The 15283-nt window shown below is 40.0% G+C and overlaps 1 protein-coding gene across 2 annotated transcripts in view; it reads left to right on the top strand.

Annotated features, from left to right (window-relative positions):
- Nucleotides 1–15283, top strand: part of TSPAN12 (tetraspanin 12) — a 66368-nt gene that overhangs the window by 4335 nt on the left and 46750 nt on the right. For both annotated transcript variants that reach the window (XM_061414526.1, XM_061414527.1), the window contains exons 3-4: nucleotides 11580–11662; nucleotides 12764–12899. In XM_061414526.1, the coding sequence (XP_061270510.1) occupies nucleotides 11580–11662; nucleotides 12764–12899 (219 nt within the window). The remainder of the gene's footprint in view (nucleotides 1–11579; nucleotides 11663–12763; nucleotides 12900–15283) is intronic.

Genomic DNA, 15283 nt, shown 5'->3' with positions numbered 1-15283 from the left:
GCTGTCCACCTGCTCATTCCAAGTCCTCCACAGCAGTGCTTCTCAACCTCCACGTGCCTACAAATCACCTGGGCATCTTATTAAAATGCAGATTCTGATATGGTACCTCTGGGGTTGGGCCTGAGAGCCTGCATTCCTAAAAGCCCCTCTGTGATGCCATTGCCTCTGGTCTGAGTGCCGAACTTGGAGGAGCAAGGCTTTAATCCTTGCTTTTAGTTCTTTTGAAATTAAAAGCAGAACAAACCAGTGTGGCATGAACTTGAGTTTATCATGAGGATAGAGAGAATGATTGTTCTGGTGTCTGGTTTTGTGGGATTGAGATAACTGCTGTTGTTACCTTTGGGATCAAAAGCTATATCCTTTTACTTTTCACATAGCATTTCTTGTTTTGGTCGCTAAGTTGTGCCCGACTTTTTGCGACCGTGTGGACTATAGCCCACCAGGTTCCTCTGTCCATGGGATCTCCCAGGCAAGAATACTGGAGTGGGTTGCCATTTCCTTCTCCAGAGGATCTTCCCAACTCAGGCATCAAACCCAAGTCTCCTGCATTGGCAGGCAGATTCTTTACTGCTGAGCCGCCAGGGAAGCAATAAACATAGACTAGCACTTAATGTAGACTTTTCCGCTATTCACTTCTACTATACTGATATCTTCTCCTCTTCTCTACCAAACAAGAATTTTAAGGAAAGAAAAATAAATTTATTTGGAAAAACACTGAGGACCTATACAATTTTGGTTTTGTGTTCCGGGAGTTGGATATCAAGCTGATTTGTTTCAGTAAAATTATATCTTGCATATTTAATTGTTAAGTGGGAGGTATAGATAGACCCGTCTAAGAGGAAGCAATTCACAGAGTATTCAGGATCACAATTGCACCACATTCATTCATTGCTATGTATCCGGTCACCTTGATTTACCATCTGTTGAGTGGCTCTTTTACTTAAAGAAGCATGAGACTGGTTCCGCTGTATTGGGGTGGGCAGAAAGATCTGGGCCCCTGAGGTTTGTCATGAGTTTTGTGGGTTTGTAATGGGGAAGAGCACATGAGACAGAGGGAATGTGAACAAACTGCCCGAAGAGCTCTTTTGAGACCATGATTCACGTTCTGGCCACGATGGAGCAAGGAAATGGGTTATTTTAACCTCAAATGTATCACACTTTTCCTTTCTAAATGACATATTATTTCATAAATGAAAGCTTTCCTCCATTTTAAAGACAAGTTCTGTGGCTTTATCGTATGAGTGTTTGCCATTCTTAGACGATAATTTTCTGCTATTGGAAATATGAATGCATATGTTCTTTTTGGAAATTCCTGAAATTGGTGAACACAACATTCCTCACAAGTTTGTTTATTATTTTCTATAAGTATAATATCCCATCTGTATTAAAGTCTCTTTTCTCACCAGCAGATAGGAGCCATTGTTACCATTACCAAAGATAGTAGCAAGAGAGAGGAACTACTCTTGGTGAAATATGAAAAAAAGCTTATAAAAGAAAGCCTAAAAAGTAGACAGGAAATCTGGTTCACACTTTTGGGATCCATACAAGCTAGATGAAAAAAACAGAAGGCTTTATGTTTGGCTTCTTTTTCTCCAGCTCTCTGTAGTGAATCTTAGGTGTTTGACCCATGAAGACCCTAAAGAGGTTCTTGGCAAGTGGGTGTTTGCATTCACACAGCATTTATATGGTCATATGAAAATACTACTTTTAAAATTGATGCCATCCCCCTCGCCATCCGCCCAGCTTTATACTATGAAAGGCATTCCAGTTTACTTTAACTCTTCCTAAGGAATAGTGGGGAGCCCTCCAAGAAATGTCAGTGCTTTTTAAAAATAAACATTAAATAAACTTTAGTCTCAGGGGCAAAGCTAATACAATTTTTTTTAATGCAGTTGGCTGAGCTGAGCAAAGACAGGCCACTGCATGCTTCTTAAGGAAGCGTTTCAAGGAGAAGGGCGTGGAGGTTTCTTTGGGGCACAGTCTTGCTGCCAACTGGACTCATAGGCCCCTCACTCATCATCTCCACTCAGAACAGTCACAGTTATGTCTCTGAAGAAACCATGGTGTAGAACAAGGCCATTCCCCTTTCTTTGACCTGCAGTGTCTATGGAGTAACCGGTTCACTTATTGTGGAAATCAGGCCAAGTTTGATAGTTAAGTTAAAGGGATCGTCTCTCTTGATAATGATGCCAGGATAACAGGGATTCAAAGCGGAGCCATCCTGGTCAGAGCAGGATGTATGGTCACCTGTCTGCAGGGCAACATGATCTATAGAAACTATTAGTCAGCACAGTTCCAAGGTGCTATTGATTTATTCAGGCCTAATTAGCAGATGTTCATGCTTAAATGATGCCCACAAGTAATCTCCGGAACTCATTTCAGCCATCATTTACAATGCCTACTCTTTCACAGCATTTACCAACAGTCTTATCTGTTTGCTCTTTTCTGCTGCTGCCCCCAGCGCTAGAAGGGAAGCTGGTTGAGGCGTGAACTGATTAAAAAGCAGAGGGGAGCAGGCCTGGAAACATGAAATGGGCATGTTCCTGGGAAGTCCTTGCCTTGGGCTACCAGCTTCCAAATTATCAAAAATTGATTTACCTTTACATTTTAATAAATAACAGTTAGAGTCTTTTTGTTTTTTAAGAAAAAAAGGGAATTTTAAGAGCACCTAGTTCAATTTCTTCATTTTCAACATGAGCGAACAGAGTTTCTAAAAGTTTGAATTACTTGTCCAAGTTCTCTGTAGAGACAGAAATGTAACTAAGTTCCTGGTCTCTATTCCCAATTCTGCTCTCTGCTAACAGATTTGACATAAAAAGAGAAGTTTAGGTAGGAGGCTTTAGACATCTGTCAGCCTGGAGCAGAAATGACTGGTGTTACTGTCACCTTATATGAGATTATATATTATGTGTGTCAGACAGCTGAAGGATGAAAATGGCTGTTTTTTGACTGTGACCTTACTATTTGGTGGAAACTATACATATACATTTCATAATAAATTCTGATTTAGAAAACCTGATTTTCATTTTTTACATGATTAGATTCAAGCAAAGCCAGAATGTATCAGCAACATAGCACATTTCATTTTTATAAATATTTGTTGAGAGCTCACATTTTCTAAATGTTTTTGCAAGACAGAAGGTGGCAAAGGACCTGCCAAGTAGTACATTAAATATATTTCTTTAGAGTAATATTTGTGAGGACTTTCCTGGCGGTCCAATGGTTAAGACTTTGCCTTCGATGTGCAGGGTGCAGGCTGGATCCTTGGTCAGGGAGCTAACTCCCACATGCATTGTGGCCAAAAAAAACAAAACAGAAAACAGAAGCAATATGGTAACAAATTCAATAAAGACTGTGAAAATTATTCACATTAAAAAATCTTAAAAAAGTAATATTCGTGTTATTTTCTAAATATTCCTTGAACTACAGGTAATATTTTTCTATATTGGAGAAGATGTAAGGAGCTATGAACCTTGCTACATGTGATAACTACAATGCACTAATTAGTCATCATGAATGGCAGTTGAAGAATTATTTTAAGTTGGAAAATTAGTGGACAATAGCATTATTAGTAAGGAGTCCTAAATTACTTGCATAATTTGTCCTTCTGGATTTAATAACATCAGGATTAGATACTGAGGTGACCGAATCTCATTTTAGCTTGGTTTCTTGCTATAATATATACTGTATTCATTGTTACCATTATTATTTTCTCAACCCTAGTGAGTAAAATCGTTCCAAGAATTGAACTGTTCTCATACACTTAACATGGCTGGAAATAATGTCAATAAAAAGCAGCTTCTTTTCAGAATTGCTTGCTTGCTATGAGATCAAGCTTGTGCTGGTATTATTTATTTTGCCTGATAACTCTATGCACAGTTGTGACACTTGGATAACTACAGTGATAGAAAGCAGTTGAGCCAAGTAGAATATGACGTTTGCAGTTTAAAGGACTTTTGAGAACACTTAAGCCAGCTTCTGACCTGATATATAAATCTTTGATCATGTAATGTGGCAAGCGTCTCTCTACTGGAAAACTTCCAGTGATAGAAAGCTCGGTTCTACTTAAAGCATCTCCTGATTTTGCTGAGCTTCTCCATTAGTTAGCTTATCTGACAAGTTGAAATCATCTTCCTTTAATTATGTTCTCATTCATTCATCTAACATGTAGCAGGTCTCACTACTGGGCCTGGTACTCTATTGTGAGAGGAAGCTAGAGGCAGTGGTCTGTGACCTCTAGTGGATGAGATGGGTGGGTAAGGCAACAGTAGATCAGTGCTCTGAAGTCTAGACAAGAACACTGACTCTGGGTAAGGAGGGAGCTGGGAGAAAAGCTTCATGTTTGAGCTGGTCTTTAAGGATAAGGTTGTTCTGCTCCTGAGATGGACAGGCTGGAGCAGAATTGCATTTTAGGCAGAGGAAACAACAGGGACAAAGACATAGGTTCAGGAGGTCTGCAGTGGTACATATCAGAGAAGCAGAAGCTGGACTTTGGTCATACGAGGACAGAATGTGTGTGGGAAGGAGCTGGCAGGAAATAAGTTGAAGGAAGAGGTCAAAGGGTAACTGGAGAGGGCCCCGTGTGTCTGCTGCAGAATTTAAACTTATTCTCTAGGAGAGAGCTGGAGGAAGTAGAAGTGAGCGATGGCAAGGAGCCATAAGGGGCAGCTATTAGAGGTTTATAAGCAGAAGAACTTGATTTGCATTTTATAAAGCTAACTGAAGGGTGAATTTGAGGTGAAATCCATGAACTGGAGAGTCCTATTGTAAGAGGATTATAATTGCCTGGCAAGAGGTTGAGGGCCTGGACTAGCCGGAAGTGGCAGGAAAGGGGGAGGAATTCACGAGGCGTGTTGCAGGAACAATCTGCAGGACTTGAAAGTAATGAGATGTAGACTGAGGAAGAGGGAGAGGTTCAGGCTGCCTGCCAAGGTGCCAGTGACTGTGATTGAAGCATTGATCATACCATTTACTGAGAAAGGAAGAACAGTGGGAGGGACATACAGGTTTCCAGAAGAATGAAGACGAGTTCAGTTTTAGAGATGTCAGAACCAAGAATGGCTGTGGAAGTTCAGTAGATGGTTCTATTTCAGTAGATGGTTCTAGTTAAGTAGATGGAAAAGTCTGCCTTTTTCCTCCATTTGTTAGACCTTCACATAGCGGAAGATTCCATTTTTGAACTGATTTAGGATGCTAAAGCTGAAACTCCAGTACTTTGGCCACCTCATGTGAAGAGTTGACTCATTGGAAAAGACTCCGATGCTGGGAGGGATTGGGGGCAGGAGGAGAAGGGGACGACAGAGGATGAGATGGCTGGATGGCATCACTGACTTGATGGATGTGAGTCTGAGTGAACTCCAGGAGTTGGTGATGGACAGGGAGGCCTGGCGTGCTGCGATTCATGGGTCGCAAAGAGTCGGACATGACTGAGTGACTGAACTGAACTGAACTGAGGAGTTGTCTCCTAAACTGAGAAAGATTAAGAGAAAGCCCTGAGGTCAAAAGTGGCTTGAGATAGTAATAGATAGTATGTAAAAGAATCCTGCTCTTTTTTCATCCCTGGAATCCTCTATGAAGTCGGACTTGCTATTATAATGTTTTATATGGGAGGAAACTGAAGCTTAGGAAAGGTTAAGTGACACACCCAAAGTCATGAAGATGGAAAGGAGCAGAGCTGAACTCAAATTCAAACCAAGACTTTTGGATTCAATGGCATCACATGGTCATTGTCATCACATGACGTACAAACAGTGACCTCTAGGACCCGTGATCTGGCCCCTGTCTGGCTTTTCATGCCTGCCCTGTGCCGGTCTCCCTTCCTTGAACATATCCTGCTGCCTTCCACTCTGGGACTCTTGCTGTTCTTTCTGACTGGAATGTTCTTTTCAGCCTCCCTTTCCCTAATGAACTTGATAATTATCCTTTAGATCTTAGCTGTCTGGAGAAGGCCCTTTGACCCCATGGACTAGGTCAGCCACCCTAAAATGAGTTTCTACAGTAACTCATATTATTCCTTCCTCTTACTTAATTACAGTTTACAGTTACACGTTTATGTCTCTCATGAGTTGACTAACATGTGAACTCTTCACTTAGTATAAAATTTCAACATAGATTTGAGAGGGTGCCTGCTATTGCCAATCAACATATCTCCAGTTCATTGCACGGTGCCTGACAGAGAGCAGCTGATCAATATATATTTTTTGAAAGAAAGAATCACTTCAGAACCATGCTTTTAACCATTCTACCATATTAGAAATGTTTTTGAATATGCTGTTTTTAGAAAAAACATTTTTGTTATGAATGGATGTTAGTCACTCAGTCATGCACGACTCTTTGCAACCACATGGACTGCAGCCCACCAGGCTCCTGTCCATGTGATTTTCCAGGCAAGGATACTGGAGTGGGTTGCCATTCCCTTCTCCAAGGAAGTTATGAATGGAAGTACTGTTTATATAATGACAGCCACTGATACTATATTATACAAAATGAAAAATCTGATAATTTATTGCTACTTCTCTTGAAAGTAAAAGTGTTAGTTGCTTAGTCATGTCCTATTCTTTGTGACCCCACGGACTGTGGTCTCTGTACATGGAATTCTCCAGGCAAGAATAATAGAGTGGGTATCCATTCCCTTCTCTAGGGGATTTTCCTGACCAGGGATCAAACCCAGGTCTCTTGAATTGTAGGCAGATTCCTTACTGTCTGAGCCACAAGCCCTAATAGCTGTCTTAGAGCTATGATAATTGAAAATTGGCTCAATAGACTGTGAGAAATTAAAACATGGAGAAATCAGTATCAGTTATTATTCTGAAGATGGTAGAAGAGAGGATTATTAATAACTGCCAAAGAATTAAGGTGAATAAATAAAATGGCACAATGGTAGAATTTCCTGACCTCCTTAAACATATAAGTTATTTGAACACCCACATATAGCCAAGTAGAGGAAGACCATTTAGCCTCAGATTTAATCAAATGGTTTATGGTCCCCTGCTAGCTCTGTGTGTTGTAATAGGTTCTGTGATTATTGAGGACTGGTAAAGCCAATAGATCAGAAGGTAACTGTCATTGAAAATGGCTTCTCTGGTAGCTCAGCTGGTAAAGAATCCACCTGTAATGCAGGAGACTTGGATTTGATCCCTGGGCTGGGAAGATCCCCTGGAGAAGGGAACGGCTACCCACTCCAGTATTCTGGCCTGGAGGATTTCATGGACAGTGGAGCCTGGCAGGCTACAGTCTATGAGGTTGCAAAGAGTCAGACACGACTAAGAGACTTTCACTTCATTTTACTTCACTTCAGGGTCAACAGATCAGAAGATAACTGTCATTGAAAACGTTGTGTGTTATACTTGAAGATCCCAAGTGACAGAGTACAGTTCTCCTCATGGTGGGCCAAGAGGGGAAGCATGGGGTCCATCACGAGGCAGGGAGAGAAGGGCACTGGGCAAGTACTTTTACTGGGGCTTCTTCAAGAAGGAACTGGCAAGGCAGGGTAAATAGGTTTCGGATTGGCTAATTTGAATACTTTCAGCAGCCTTTCTCCCTAGTTGTCTGGCACATGGACCTTGTGGTGATTTGGGCAGGTGTAGAGTGGCCTGGAATGAAAGAGCTCGATAAAGGAGTGGTTGGGAGTGTGCACTCTGGATTGGTTGGTTTGTATTTAAAAATGAAAGCTATGTCCCTTGGAGAAGGACTCCTCCTAAGGTCAGGTAGAAGGTGGCCAAGGCAAGGTGACTCAGGCATATTATCGGTTTGTCCAGACCAAGATGTGTCCAGCATGAGCATGTAGAACAGATGTTAAAGCATCAAGTTTGCAGGAGCTATAAGCACAGTTAATACACTGTGACAGAGCCCCTGGGGAACTTTTATTAGGTTTACAATCTGTTCTTCACTCCCAACAGGGATGAGGGTGGTAATGTGTGTGTGTTCACAAGTGGGCCTGTATGTGCTCAGTCACTCAGTCATGTCCCACTCATTGTGACAGCCTGGACTATAGCCTGCCAGGCTCCTCCAGACAAGAATACTCGAGTGGGTTGCCATTTCCTACTCCAGGGGATCTTCCCAATGCAGGGCTTGCACCCGAGTCTCTTGTGTCTCCTGCATTGGCATGTGGATTCTTTACCACTGAGCCACCTGGGAAACCCATACAAGGCATTTTTGAGGATGGTAATAACTGGCCTCATTCTCCTCTGAGCTGTGGTCCAGAGGTTCTTAACCTGTTTTAGGCCATTGAGCCCTGAGCCTTCATTCAGCAAAGAATGTTGTTCGGATGCTCAGACTGAGCCTGGGCATTACAGACAGATGATCCTCGTGCTACTCCCTGCTCCCCACCCCTTTTGAAAAAGAAACCCTCCATGCTATTGAAGCTCCTCCCGTTTGTGGAGCATAATGCTTCTTTCTGCATTTGGAAGGTAGTTAGTGACTAACTCTGAAGCTTCAGAGATGAAGGCCTGGATTTGAATCCAGCTCTACCATTCAGAATCTGCAAGACCTTGAACAGGTTTTCATGTCACATTTTACACTGTAATTATCTAGAAGCTCCACAGAGGCTGGGATCTTGCTACTTTTATACATTTTTTGGGTCTGAGACTCTGATACAGAGAATACAAGGCAGATGGTTGGTGCTAGGTAAATGAAGTAGTTCCCCTTACCCTCGGTTTCATTTTCTGTAGTTTCAGTCAGACATGGTCAACTGTGGTCCTAAAATATTAGATGGAAAATTCCAGAAATCAACAATTCATAAGTTTTATGTGGTCCTGAGAAGCAGGATGAAACCTCCCACTGTCAGGTCTAGGATGTGGCTCATCCCTTTGTCCACGTAGCCGTGCTGCATTTGCTACTCGCCCATTAGTACATACAGGATTTGAGACACTCTGTGGTTTCAGGCACCCACTGGATTTCTTAGAAGATATCCTCTTTGGATAAGGGGGGAATCTACTATATTTGCAGCTAAATGAAGACAACATAAGGTTACCAGTTGATTTTCCAGGCAGGTGACTATGTTTCACTGAACAAGAGGTCACAGAGCTCCAGGTGTCATGCTTACCTGGGAGCCTTTATTGAGAAAGCATGTTTTATGGCCACTCTTTGAGTCAGTAAAGACTCATTCCTGTCTTGTATGTTCATTATTTCAGCATTTAAAGAAAACTTCTAACATAATGGTACTTAATGTTCATTAAGATGCCAGAAACTATTAAAAATCAAATTAAGCTGAAATTCACTGTATTGCACTTAAGGTAAGGCACATTTGAGAAAATTTTCTGAAAGACCTTTAGAACTTAGGCTTAACCTTCAGCTCTTAGAAAAACCTCCCAGGAAGACTCATTTTGAACATATTCTAGATAGTAGCTGTTTAATTTTGTTTTTTTTAATTATGGACAATTTAAAACACACAGAAGTAGAGAGCACAGTATAATTAATCCCCATTTATGCACACAATCTCCACTTCCCACTTAACTCCCATGCATCATGATTGTTTTTTAAACCATTCATCATGTATCTCTAAAACATAAAGATTCTTTTAAAAAAGTAATACCATTGTCATATCTACAATACTAAATAATAATTTCCTAATATTTTCAAATACCCAGTCATGTTAAAATATCCCCCATCATCTCATAAATGGTTCTTTGTGGTTGGTTCATTTAAATCAGGATCCAAACCAGGTCAACATGGCCTTGGACAATCTCTTTTAAGTTAAAACAGTTTCACCTTCCATCTTTTTATTCCACTTGCCAGCTTTTTTTTTTAATTGGAGTATAATTGCTTTGCAATATTGTATTAGTTTCTGCTATAGAATAAAGTGAATCAGCTGTAAGTATACATATATCCCCTTCCTCTTGAGCCTGCCTTCCACACCCCACCATCCTACCCCTCTAGGTCATCACAGAGCACTGAGCTGAGCTCCCTGTGCTATACGGCAGCTTCCCATTAGCTATCTGTTTTACACATGGTGGTGTATTTATGTCAAACCTGATCTCCCAATTCATCCTGCCCTCCCCTTCCCTTGTTGTGTCCACATGCCCATTCTCAACATCTGTCTCTGTTCCTGCCCTGGAACTAGGTTCAACTGTACTATTTTTCTATATATATGCATTAATATATGCTATTTGTTTTTCTCTTTCTGACTTATTTCACTCTGTATGACAGACTCAAGGTCTGTCCACATCTCTACAAATGACCCAGCTTTTTTAATTAAAGAAACCAGATCATTTGTTCTGTAAAATTTCTTACATTTTTTATTTTGTTGATTGCATGCCCATGGTGGCATTTAACAAGTTTAAATCTGTTCTTTGTATTTCCTGTAAACTGATAGTTAGAGCTTGAGGCTTGATTAGATTCACGTTTGACTTTTTGGTAAAAATACCTCAAAAGTATCTTTGAGTACTTCTGATTGCATCACATTGGGAGATATTATCTCTGTTGTCTCTTTCTGTGATGTTAAGATTGATCAGGGCATCTGGTATTTTATGTCCCCATTCTAAAAGTCCCCATCAGGGCTGGTGGTCCAGTGGCTAAGACTAACACAGATGGAGTTCCATCTGTGGTCAGGGAACTAGATCCTACAAGCCACAGCTAAAGATCCTGTGTGCCACAACTAAGACCTGGCGCAGCCAATAAATAAATTCAATGAATATTTTTTAAAAAGTCCCCATCAGTCCCTTTTCACTTAATGCAGTAGCTCTCAGCCCTGTACTACCTATTAGAACATCTGTGCAGCCTTTACACACTTCTGATGCACAGGCTCCACTTCCAAGAATTTATTCAGGGTTGACTTGGGCTCAGCAATTTTTTTAAGTGTCCTGGGTGATTCTGATGTACAGACAGGACTGAGAGCCACTGACCTGATAATTTTGGCAGTCATTGAGGATCTTTGCCAAGAGAGCCATTATTTCAGAAAAGCTTGTCAAATAGTGATATTCTATCTTGCTTTCTGTACGTATTAGCTGATATTCTTCTGTAAAAACTTTCATTAAGTCTTTGATTCTTTCTCTAGTTTGTATGGGAAAAATTGAATAAACATTGGATTCTTATCAGTTTTCTGAATGATGAGTTGAATATCTAATATCCTCCAAAGCTGTTTAGTGAGTTTTGTTTAAATATTTTTGTGAATTCGTAGACTTTAGTGTATTGGATGTTTTAACCATTGCAGTTGTTATTATTATGTATTATTTTGATGGCCAAATTGTTTAACTTTAGCCAGTGGAAGTCCTTTGAAGTTAGTGCCTGTAACTTTTTGGACATCAGTAGTATTTTATTGCTTCCTTGCTTTTACATATGATGTATTTTAGGCTCATCTTGTACATTTGATAATTTAGTTGTTCTGTGAAATTCCTGTCCTGGTCTTTCTAATAGTTCAGCTCTCCGTGTCCTATTTAGTGACATTCTATTTAGTGGCTATGATGTAATTACAAAACAGAATGGCAGATATTTATAGTAAAAGTAAATTTCAACAGGTGGTAAATGGTCGTTAGGAAAAATCATAATAATTATGTAAATAAAATCCTCAATATTTTGTTATAAGTCCTGCAGAGCATGATGAATAACTTCTTGGTCACCAATTTGTAATTTTTTACCCACAGTTAATGTCCATCAGCGTGTTGGCTGTGTCTGCTTGGATGAGGGACTACCTAAATAATGTTCTGACTTTAACTGCAGAAACAAGGTAGGTTTTATAATTAATGATTGAATTCTTTCATCAGGGTTTCCTCAGACACTAATTTCTAAGAAACTTTGCCCTCAGCTGTTTAGATGGTAGTGCTCACCCCCGATCATTTGGAAAGTTTTTCCTGCCCATGGTAACACTTGGATTTTCTAGAATTTTCATTAAGGTATACTGCTGTTTGTAGAGGACACCTCTGGTTATGGTAATACCACCTGCCTGTCCTGGAAGTGTTTGAACCAAGCCATATTTGTTACAATGGACAGCACAGCTACTTTTCCTTAAGAAAATAATTGCCAACTTTTTCTTGCCTTCATATTCCTGAGCTAATGAAAACCAAACCCTGCATGTCATTTTCTTACCCAATTTCAAGGATTAATCCACTAACATCACAAATGGCAAACTACTTAATGTCTCTGAGCCTCATTTTCTTCATCTCTGAATAGGAATTATATACCTCTTTGAATTTTCCTAAGGATTTCTGTAAAGTCCTTAACAGGATGGAGCTTAGTAAGCACTTAGTAATGGTCTTTTTTCTGTTATCCTAGTTATTACTCTTACTGTTAAGGCTCTAGTTAATCATTTTTCATGGTTTTTGAGCAGAGAAGGCATCTCCCTCCCTTCTTTATAATATAGACCAATTTCCCTTTCCATAGCAGTGTTTCATATTTTTGGAAAAGTGCACACTGCATGCGGAGTCCCAGATCAGAGAAGAGAGTCTTCTCAGCTGGGAAATACTGACGTTTCATGTGGTTTCCTCATGAAAGTTAAGGCTTCGGCGCTAATATTAAATGGACTTTTTAAACTGTAGGTCCCTATCTTATAATATATTTTAAATGAGCTGAGATGGGAAGTTTTTTTCTTTTTTTTTGTACCACTTGTATAAAAAACTAAACCAAACAAGATAAAACATGAAACAAACAAGCAAGTTGGTGACAGCACAGTGCACAAGTCAGTTGTGTCTTGTGCTATGTCTTGGGTGCCTTTTTATTCTATTTATAATATAAAGACTTAATGAAAGTATCATAGAAGAATATCTGCTTATGTGTGCAGAAAGCGAGATGGGATATTGCTATTCGACCATCTTTTCTGTTCTTCTTTCAGGGTAGAGGAGGCTGTCATTTTGACTTACTTTCCTGTGGTTCATCCGGTCATGATTGCCGTTTGCTGTTTCCTAATCATCGTGGGGATGTTAGGATACTGTGGAACAGTGAAAAGAAATCTGTTACTACTTGCATGGGTATGGTGTTTATATCTCATCCTTATTGTGGTTAAAGAGACCAACCGGTATTGTATTATTGGTTCATCAGTGCAGGAGATTATATACGTAGGGAACTGTGAGAGCAGTTCCCTAATCTGTGGTCATTGTTCAACATCCTGTGAGAAAGGAAGTGTTCTTTCCATGAGAAATGATGTCAGTACAAGTGTTTGCTGTACTCAGAAGATGAGGTGTAGAAATATGTACACTATTTAATTATTTCACTCAGGCCACATGTTGACATTTTCATTTGAAAGTATGAGTTTTTTTTTTCTAGTGTCAGGGACCTTATTACCACTCCAATAAGCCTTTTGGGACTTGAACTGAGATGTAATCATGGAATTCTGTTTCTTTCTCTCCTTTCTTGTTGTAAACAAACCCACCACTTAAACCCATATGGAATTCAGGTGGTGACGTAACAGAGAGAAAGGCATCATAATCCTAGTGCTACCTTTACATATGGCAACCCACTCCAGTTTTCTTGCCTGGAGAATCCCCACGGACAGCGGAGCCAGTGGGCCACAGTTCATGGGGTCACAAAGAGTCGGACACGACTGAGTGACTAAGCACCAAGCACCTTTACCTAGGTTAGTGAAAAGAAGTAAGCCTCAGTTTCCATAATCTTAGTTTTTTTTTTTAATTTGGGAAGAATTGGATTAAATTACTTCTTAAATTCCCTTTAGTACTCCATTTCTATGATTCCAAAATCTATGATTAGATTTTTAGCTTAGAAATGAGCAACCCCCCCTTTAATATGAAACATTTAAAATACAGTTTACACATAGATTTTTGAAGCTCATTGAGTGTATAAAATATGTTAATGGCACCAGGTAGTTGAGACTGCTAACATGTAATTGCGGACACTTCAGATTCCTACAAAAGCAATTTATTGAGTATATCCCTTTCTTTGCAGTAGTTCTCAATGGTATCTGTGCACTCATTTCTTATAGGGAACTTAAAAAAAAATTTTTTAGTGGTGTGCTGATATGCTAGATACCTGAGCAGAAAAAAGCCCTGATTTGTAGCATTTGAAGATTTCTGTGGTGTAAATACTCCCAGCATGGTCAATTTTAGGTTACCAACACAGTGTTGCTGAATGCAGAGCTGGGGAGAGATGAGCACAAATTCTCATTCCGGAGCCAGCTTCTGCACACCAGGGCTCTCCTGGCTTCTGTCCCAAGCCCATTAAAACAGAATCTTAGTGTGAAGCTAAACTAAAGCTTTGCATTTCACAGGAACAACCTGTGTTAATGTATTACTTGGCTTCATGGATGATGACTCTTCAGGTCGCGTGACTGGAAAACAGAAAATGCTGCAGAAAATGAACTACCCTCAGAGAAGGGGTACATGCCCATATCCTCATTTCTGTCCACTTTGGTATATACAATGATCTTGATTATATTTTATTTATAATATGTCATTGTTCTTTCAGGGGAAAGGAGGTGGAAGGGTTTGGAATCTTATGTTGCAATTTAAGAAATTTGGATAATAATTTAAACATAAAATAAAGGACTTATATAAAACATAGTTTAAAGGATGGATATAGTATTGAAACTTAAAATCTCAGAATCATTTTCTAAAACCACAGTCTTACAATGATGTCCCATGTATACAGTCATTAGGTCTGGCTACTATTAATATGATTCTTCCTTCTCCCAACTTGTATGATTCTGGATGGTTCCTGGACTGTGGGATGGGGAGGGGTAGGATAACGTATTTCATAGAATCTCAAAGACTTTTAGGAATATATTTTGAAAACCATCTATGCATTCCTTTAGGTAATTTGAATGAAAGTAAAACAATTTGACAAATAAGGTAATTTGGGCTCTCCTTGGGGCAGGATGAATCATAGAGACTTGTGCATAGGAGCTAGTTTGTAATGCTGAAAGAACCTTATGATGCAAAGGTAGCATGGAGGGCTGAGGTTCTAGGGGATGGTAATTTGTTCATTCATTCATTCTTCAAACACTTCAGAGAATACAGGCACTACTAACCTTTGCCATCAGACCAGGTTATACACAGTGGATAGACAGTTTCACTACTGTCTGAAGAGACCTCTAGTAAGATTTACTGTGAGTACTGAGGCTAGAGAAGAGCTCCAAGCTCAATCCCAAGGGATCAGCCCACCCTTCAGGAGGATGACTGGAGTAGTTTGATGATGCTGTATCCCATCCCCTGTCCTTTTGCCTGGTTGTTGTTGTTAGTCGCTCAGTCGTGTCCAACTCTTTGCAACCCCATGGACTGCAACATGCCAGGCTTCCCTGTCCTTCCTATCTTCTGGAGAAGAAGATAGTGTGCATTGACATGACTCTATCATGTCCATTGAGTCGATGATGCTACCCAACCATCTCATCCTCTGTCGCCCC

The sequence above is a fragment of the Bos javanicus genome, chromosome 4 (assembly GCF_032452875.1).
Source record: "Bos javanicus breed banteng chromosome 4, ARS-OSU_banteng_1.0, whole genome shotgun sequence".
NCBI lineage: Eukaryota > Metazoa > Chordata > Mammalia > Artiodactyla > Bovidae > Bos > Bos javanicus.
Note: the sequence above shows the minus strand (reverse complement) of the source record. Positions and strands in the feature narration are given on the sequence as shown.